At 54.9% G+C, this 8,501-nt stretch overlaps 1 protein-coding gene across 1 annotated transcript in view; it reads left to right on the top strand.

Annotated features, from left to right (window-relative positions):
* Positions 1-1,055: 1,055 nt before the first annotated feature.
* The window catches only part of GPR26 (G protein-coupled receptor 26), a 23,811-nt gene continuing 16,365 nt past the window's right edge, over positions 1,056-8,501 (top strand). The window contains exon 1 of the mRNA XM_023224211.2: positions 1,056-1,754. Within this exon, the coding sequence (XP_023079979.1) occupies positions 1,087-1,754 (668 nt within the window). The 5' untranslated portion in view covers positions 1,056-1,086. The remainder of the gene's footprint in view (positions 1,755-8,501) is intronic.

Here is an 8,501-nt window from a genome sequence, read left to right as displayed (position 1 = left end):
CAGTCAGGGTCAGATAAAGGCCTGTCCCGGCTGGAGAGATGCCCAAGGGATGTTACAGAGAACCTCGGGGTCCCTGCAGCAGGCTCAGGATACAGTGGAAGCTCCGGCTGTAGGGCGGGGCGAGGGGAAGAAGGTACTGCGAATCGAGTAACCCCAGTCGTGTAGCAGCTGTTCTTGGGACAGGCAGACTGGGACACTCATGTCAAGGTCTGCCAGGATGGCATGCAGGTGGGGACAGGTGGCACTGGGGCGTGAAGGTGTCCAGGCATCCTTTCCTTTTCTCAGAGAGATTTCCTTGACTCAGCCTGTCTTTGACACACACGGGGGGCTGGAGGATGATGGGGGAAGGGAGCGACAGTGAGCCAATCACCCTGCACCAGAGCCTTCAGGGCTGCTTCCCTCCGAGACTGTGTGAGTGTGTGTGCACGAGTGTGTCTGTGTGTGCACCAGTGGGGATTTCTGTGATAGAAGCAGCCAGATTCCAGAGACAGAGAGAAGAGGAGGGGGAAGAACGAGAGGGGGGAGAAAATTGGGGGTGGGAGAGACAGACGGAGAGAACAGCGCGGGGGGGGGGGGAGAGGGAGAGAGGTGGAGGGGAGAGCAGAGAGAGAACGCGAGCCAGAGAGCAGAGAGGGAGGAAGAGAGAAAGCAAGAGAGCGGGAGGGTGCGCGGAGCGGAACGGAGACAGAGCTCGCGGGGATGGGGTGAGAGCGGCAGGAAGCAGAGGCAGAGGCGGAGCGGGGGAGCAGGTGCCTGCAACCCAGGATCCCGGGGCACTAAAGGCTTCGGGTTCGGCCGCGCGCTCAGTCGCTGGCCCCAGAGGTGCAGCGAGGGGGGCCGGGGATCACTGCTGCGCTCCAGGTGCCTGCCCGGGGGCGGCGCGGGGCTCCGGGGTGGCTGCGCGCCCAGACGCCTGCCCCGGAGGCTGCCCGAGGCTCCGGGGTGGCCGCGCGCCCTCCGGGGAGCCATGGCGGCTGGGGCCGGGGGTCGCCGGGCTGCGGCGGCGGCGAGGGGCTGAGCCGGCCGCGGGCTGCGCTATGGCGGCGCCAGGTTGCGGGCCCTGAGCGCCGGCGGGGGGCGCGCACCATGAACTCGTGGGACGCGGGCCTGGTGGGGCTGCTGGTGGGCACGATGGGCGTCTCGCTGCTGTCCAACGCGCTGGTGCTGCTCTGCCTGCTGCACAGCGCGGACATCCGCCGCCAGGCGCCGGCGCTCTTCACCCTGAACCTCACGTGCGGGAACCTGCTGTGCACCGTGGTCAACATGCCGCTCACGCTGGCCGGCGTCGTGGCACAGCGGCAGCCGGCGGGCGACCGCCTGTGCCGCCTGGCTGCCTTCCTCGACACCTTCCTAGCGGCCAACTCCATGCTCAGCATGGCCGCACTCAGCATCGACCGCTGGGTGGCCGTGGTCTTCCCGCTGAGCTACCGGGCCAAGATGCGCCTCCGCGACGCGGCGCTCATGGTGGCCTACACGTGGCTGCACGCGCTCACCTTCCCAGCCACCGCGCTCGCCCTGTCCTGGCTCGGCTTCCACCAGCTGTACGCCTCGTGCACGCTGTGCAGCCGGCGGCCGGACGAGCGCCTGCGCTTCGCCGTCTTCACTGGCGCCTTCCACGCTCTCAGCTTCCTGCTCTCCTTCGTCGTGCTCTGCTGCACGTACCTCAAGGTGCTCAAGGTGGCCCGCTTCCATTGCAAGCGCATCGACGTGATCACCATGCAGACGCTCGTGCTGCTCGTGGACCTGCACCCCAGGTGAGCCGAGCCCCGCTAGGGCTCTGGGAACAGCCGCGCGGGATCTCGGTGGGAGTGGGAGGTCCCTAGCCCCAGGGGCTCTTTTCCACCCAGCCTCTGTTTCTTCTGAGAACACGAGGGTGGGGAGAGCGGCCCAGCTGTGGGGCTTAAGGAGGTGCTTAGGGTATCAGCAAACCAGGGCCACAAAAAACGCGGGTGAGCCCATCTATACATCGTTTTTCGAAGCATCAGGGTAAGAATCACAGACAGTCAGAACTCTGTTGGGCTTCTTCATGCTCATTTTTTGTGTTTGTAGCTTTCACTTTAAATGGCACATGGGAAGTCCGTGGCCTTTGTTCCCGTTAAAGACCTTCAAAGTGTTTGATTCTGGCCCTGAGAGGGCGGCCCCGAGGCTTAGGGAGCTCCTTAAGAGCTCTTCAGACCCAAGTGTGTCGCTTCTCTGAGTCTTTCCCTTCTCGGGTGTGTGGCGCTGCCTCTGTCTCCCGACTGTGTGTGTGTGTGTGTGTATGTGTGTGTGTGTGTGTGTGTGAATTCTGATGGACTCAAGCTGCATCCTTCCCTGTGGTGGGCCCTGAGGGGTGGGCTGGGGGCTCTTCCTGCCCTCCCCAGAGAGCACTGTCCAATGTCTGCCGGACTTGGTGCCTAGGAGGCTCCTGCAGAAGGAGTGTTGCCCCAAGGCTCCTGGGGCTGAATCTGCCCCTACCTCTGTCCTCACGTTGGCTGCTGCTCTCAGGAGGGCAGATGGAGCTGGGCAAGCATAGGTACCCTCTGGCAACCCCTGCCATCCACAGGAGTCTGTCAGAGAGAGAAGGAGGGAACTCTTAGCTGCGCTGTCCTGAGCTCACCTCGGCTTTCCCCAGGAGAATAGGAAATCGAGGAGGGAAACAGCTGGCGGTGTCTAGACTCTGCTATTTTACATCCTGTTGTCCCAGGGGAAGGCAGGCTCCCCCTCTGTGTCCTGGAACCCTAGATAAGGGGGTGCTGGGGTCCAGATGGTATGGCAGGTGAGGCAGGCAGAGAGCTCCGACAGGGCCAGCAAGGGCCCTCCATGTGAGAGAACCTGGGAACCCAGGGGAGCCTCGGGGCAGAGGAAGCTGTGTCCTCTGGTGGATATGTTCCACACCAGGATTAAAGGGGACAGACTGGAGGTATCAGGCTGAGCATTCTGAGTATTTCCTGCATGAGAGCAGTAACAGGCAGTCCTTGACCTTCACGGTGCTGGCACATTGAAGGGCAAGTGTGCACGTGTTCATTGTCCCCTTGAGCAGAGCCATTCCTGATTGCACACTGGACCAATCTTCCAGCCACAGAATCCCCACAGATTCAGGAACAGAATGTACATGTGAGTGACTGAGAGCTAATAGATACCAGGACATGTAAATGTGGGAGCTCCACACACAATCTCATGTGTTCCCACATAAACTGTATATGTACCAGACAGCTGGCCATGTGTACACAGGTTTATAAGAGTGGCGTGCATGCATTCTGCCACAAAGACATACACTGGTTCTCACAGCACATGTCTCTGCATGGTTCAGTGTCCTTCAAGGAAATATTTGCAGCCACAATTGCAGAGCTATTGCCCTTTCCATGACTCGGGGCTGAGAGGGTCTTCCTTAGAGGGTGCATTCTTAGCACTTGGGCTGGGACTGCTCTTAGAAGATGTAGGGCAATATCGTTTAACTCCCGAGAGTGAAGACTCCTAGAGCGGGCCCTCTCACCATGAGTCTAACAGCGGAGGAGGGTTGAGCTGGGAGTGGAACCAGTTCTTATTTAGAGCAGTACAAACTGCATTCCCACTCTTTCTCCAACTTCCAGAAGAGGAGGGGCCGTGGTTCCTGTTCAGCCTATTTGGGATGTAAGGCCAGCTCCACTCCTGCAAATCCCTCTGGCTGATGCCAGGCCAGACACTGCAGAGAGAGTCCTGGGGTCTCAGGAGTGGAGGCAGCTACTCTGTTCCCCTTCGATCTCCCCTCCACTCCTCTGGGAGGACCTTGATCTCTTCTTAGCCCCAGGCTGCTTTGAGGAGCCCCTGCTCCCAGTGCCCCGGGACCCTCCAAGCCCAGTCTTGTTGGAGAGAGGAAATACTTCTGGAGCCGGGGTTGCCATTGGCCAGTGCCAACAGGCCCCCCAGTCTAATGCTCCCTGAGGTCATGGAATAGTGGCAGACCTGATAGCACTGCCCCTTCAGTGAAGACAACTTGTCCTTCTCTGAGGGGCTGATCTCCACCAAGCATGTGGAAGGGACAACACAGGAGGGGATGGTCAGTCCGCAAGAGACCCTGACAGCCAGTCCACCAGCTTCTATCTTGGCAGCACTAAACTCTTCCTCCCTACAAATGAGCAAGTACAGAGCTAGCTCAGGGGCTGCCCTGGGCACCACCAGTCTCAGGCAGTAAGCCTCCTAGGCCATTCAGTGCTGAAAGCCTATAGGACCTGGGAGTGCTGGTCTTGGGCAGCGGGAGCCGGCTTCTCCCTCTGGACAGCCAGGGCAGAAGCTGGAGTCTGCTCACTGGAAGTTTTGTCAGCCTCCACACTGATAGCCTCCTGGGACTTAATTACAAAGGATCTGTTTTGAGGACCCAGGGTGGCGTTTGTCTTTGTCAGGAAGCTCCCTGGTGGTGTCTGCTCTACCTGCAGGATGTTTGGCATGATAAGGAGCAGTCCTCACCCCTTTGCTTCAACCACCTCCAAAATACCCAGGACCCTCTCTTCTTAATTCAATCTGGGACCCTGGCCCTGGGAAGCATTCCCTACTCCTGCCTTTCTGTGTTGATTTCTTCAGTTACATTTCTGAAGAAGTTTGGAGTTTCTAATGTTTGTTAAACACCTGGTGCTCCACCTGAATGAGCAGCATTCACTTCTCCCAAACCACAGCTGGGGACTAGTTAGAGGCAGCCCCTCTCCCTGGTGCTCCCAGACATGGCAGAGCAGGTGGGCCCCAGGGCGTGGTTGCAGGGACCTTGCTTTTCCCTGACTCACTGGCTTGGCTTAGTGATTTAACAGAAACAGAATGTTGATGGTGAGGTCTCAAAAGGGAAAAGTGCCAAACCTAACTGGAGCTTCCTCTGAGGCTCCCCCAGGCTCTGCTGGGTCCCCCAGCATGTCCTCCGTGTCCTGTGAGCAAAGTCTGCAGATGTTGGCTGAGTAGCTGACTCTGGAGGGTGTCAGAATTGTGGCTCAGCAGACAGGAACTACACTGTGCCTTAGACTTTATAGATGAGGAAATGAGAGACCCAATTTTCGAGGAGAAGAGAAGCACTCTCCTAATTCAACAAATCTAGAAAGTGTCTCAAGCTAAGACTCACAATCAGGTCTGCCCCTAAGAGTTATGGATGGAGCAAACAGTGCAAATGGAGGCTCACCAGCTGTGCATATAGACTTAGACATTCTACATTAAGCTTACAAACTGTTACATGAAATGTGTTCTGCCCTCCTACCTTGGTGAATATACCTTTATAATGACCGGCAAGGCTGGGTTCACATTTAGAATTCTCAGGCTCCTTGAGGATTAGCCTCATATGTGCTGGGAGAGCCGAGCTGGCCCACTTGTCTTGCCTACCACCCCAGCTCTACGCAGTACCATGAGGGGCCTCCCTTGCACAGGTGCACATTGCAGGTTGCACACCCATATTCCATGCACGTGTGTTGCTCACAAATACCACCTCTCAGGCGTCTAGCTGGGCACACAGGTGGCACAGTCTACCCTCAGGAGGATGGGACCAGGGGAGATGCCCACACACATCTTGCAGGCAGGATGAGGGCATTTGGGCAAAGAATTCCATGTTTTAGGCATTTAGAGCTTGGTTTGAAACAGAAGGTGAGGGCTGTGGATAGGCACATCCCCTTAGCCCTATGAACTCTTTATCATATGGGGAGGGATGTGGGACTGTTAATGTGCAGGGCCCAGGGCAGGGGTCCCTCTTGCTGGATTTGAGGGCCAGATTGCTTATGCCAGTGTCCTGACCCCAAACTCAGGGCTCTTGCCCTCCGTTGGTCCGCTTGTTCCCTTGCCTTAAAAGCCAGAAAAACCAATCTGAGTCACTCCCCAAATACTCAGAGCGTGGGCTCTAGCTGGACTCCAGTGGTCTTTCAGGACCCAGGCCTCTTGTGGAGAGCAGGGAGGTGTCTGTGGATGGAAGGTTTTAGCTGAGATCACCTCGTTGATTGACTTTTCAGATATTCCCGAAAGGTGCCATCCCGTCTGCCCTATGACTGGAGCCGCTGGGGAACATCTCTTCAACCCCGCATGTCACAATGTTGGAGGGCCTGTCTCCTTTGGTCTCAAGGAAACTGTTGTGTCACAGCCTCGGGACCTCCCCCCTCCCCCACTCAGCCACACCGACACACATGCTCGCACTCTGGCTGAATGTACCTGACTGGGTTGCCTCGGGAGAGCTTTGAGTCTCACATCCTCTGCACCACAGATCCTGCCTGCAGGTCTGAGGACCCTGGGTATCACCACCAGGCCCTGGGATGTTTGAGAATACCCGCTTCTCAGTGATTCTATGGCAGGCAGTGGGATCTCAGGGAGTCAACCCAGAACTCACTCAGGAGACCTGGGAGGAGGCCTGTCTCTGTCCTGAACTCGCTGTGTAATCTTGGGCATGTTGTAAACTTCCCAGTCCTCAGTGTTCTCATCTGAAGATAAGTAAAATAACAGCTCACGGGGCTGCAAGATTTCAAGGAGCTCAGTTTTGCAAAGCTACGGAGGGGGAAAGAAATGACAGCAAGCGCAAAGTGATGTTGTTCTGGGAGCGGATGAGCAGTTCTCATACTGTGCTTAAATAATAATCGTAATAATAAGCAAGAGGGCCGTGATGTTTCCCTCAGAGCCTGGGGGCTGCTCTGCCTTGCTTACCTCTTGCCACCTCCCTGTTCTCACCTGGAAAGTAGGAGAGCCCCAAGCAGAGGAGATGGATTTATCATTTTCTTTCAAAAGATTTCAGGAAAGGAGTGATGTGGCTCCCGACTAGGAGCACCGGACTAGGAGTCAGTGACTGGCTGCTAGCCCCACACGAACTGTCCTCCCTGAGTGGACAAATCACTCTCTCTTTTGAGCCTCAGTTTCCCCGTCTGTGATCTGGGGTGTGTGGATGAGCTGACCTTTCATACTATACATGACTGTGGGGTCTAGCTGGTCTGTCCCAGAGCAGAGGCATGACCAGGCCCATGTGGATGTGAGCCCCAGGCACAGTACCCACTGTATAGACACCCTTTGTGCTCCACCCAGGCCCGGTGTCATTAAGGTTAGGAAACCATGTCCACCAGGTCCCTGGAGGCCCAGAGAGGGTCACAGAGCCCGCACGAGCATCAGATCTCTGCCTCAGACCCCCTGACTCTTGGTTCACTCTTACTACACTTTTGACACAGTCTCTGGTTATAGCTGTCTCTGTCAAATGCATGGGGCAGGAAGAGAACTTCTGCAGTGGGGGAGCTCTGTGGTTTTGGAGGTGATGCACATGGCCCCAGAGTCAGAAGGTTTGGGTTCAGGTCCTGCCATCGCCTAGAGTGACCAACCATCCTGGTTTGCCTGAGGTAGAGGAGGGATTCTCAGATCTAGGCCTTTCCCTTTTAAAACTTGGATAGTCTCCTGCAAACTGTTCAGGAACAGTACCAGATCAACTGGAACAATTGGTCACCCTACAGCCACCATTTTCCAACTGTGTGATCTTGGGCCAGTTACTTAACTCTTCTATGGTTTATATCTTCTCATCTGAAAAATGGGGACCGTGATGATATCAATCCCTCACTCACATACATGTTGTGAGTTTTAAATAAATGAATAATCCCCCATCACAGTTTCTAGCATGGCACACATATTATAGACTCAAGAAATGTGGGTTAATTAATATTAATTTCTAGAAATTAATTAATAATATTAGTCATGAGTAATACATTTTCAGCCAGGACAAAATCTGTTTGTACCAAGTCCAACTACGGTTCTTAACTCTTTAAATTCCTGGAAATGCAGAATTCAGGGGGAAAAAATCTTTGAAGAATTTTAGGAGGCTTCAGTCTAAACTAATATGAAATTGTCCATCTGTGATAGGAAATATAGTTAAGAGGAGTTTTGATTAAGTATCAAAATCATGAGTCTCCTGGCAGGCAGGGAAGGCTGCCCTGGCATTAGCGATGTACATGAACCTGGCTCATGAATATTCTCTCCACTGCTTGCATTTTTTGAACAGACTGGCCTATTTTTGAAGCCAGACCACTGCAGCTCAGGCCTGGCACTGCTAAGTTATCTTCACTTCCTGGGCAACTATGTCCGCAGTCTTCTTTCTTGTTCATTTTTGATCTCTGGAAAGGTCCCACAGCAGAGTGGAGCAGAAACAGGGTTATAGTTAGAGGCATAGGTGGCTCTTAATTCCATCTTTGAAGCTATGTCCCTGATTCCTTGGGGACTTGGGAGTCTCTTAGATTCTTCAACCTTGGTCCCTGGAGGAACCAAATGACTCTTCCTTCAATGACCCCATCATGTAGTGTCTGTAGCTCCAGGCAGAGATGAGGCTGTGGATGGAAGAAGTAGGGTTGAAGACATGGAGGAAAGGAATCATGCCACAAACTGTATGGCTGGAGTCCAGGCTGCCCCAGGTGAAAAAGATTTGAGTCACGCACATGGGTTCAAATCCTGCCTCCACATAAGCAAATCATTTGGCCTCACAGAGCTCGTGCTTTCCTCCTCCTCTTCCTCCTCCTCCTCCTCCTCTTTTTCTTCTTCTTCCTCTCCTTTTTCTTCCCCTC

The sequence above is a fragment of the Piliocolobus tephrosceles genome, chromosome 9, assembly GCF_002776525.5.
Source record: "Piliocolobus tephrosceles isolate RC106 chromosome 9, ASM277652v3, whole genome shotgun sequence".
In the NCBI taxonomy this organism is placed as follows: domain Eukaryota; kingdom Metazoa; phylum Chordata; class Mammalia; order Primates; family Cercopithecidae; genus Piliocolobus; species Piliocolobus tephrosceles.
The sequence above is the reverse complement of the archived record's forward strand: the minus strand, read 5'-3'. Positions and strand labels throughout refer to the sequence as shown.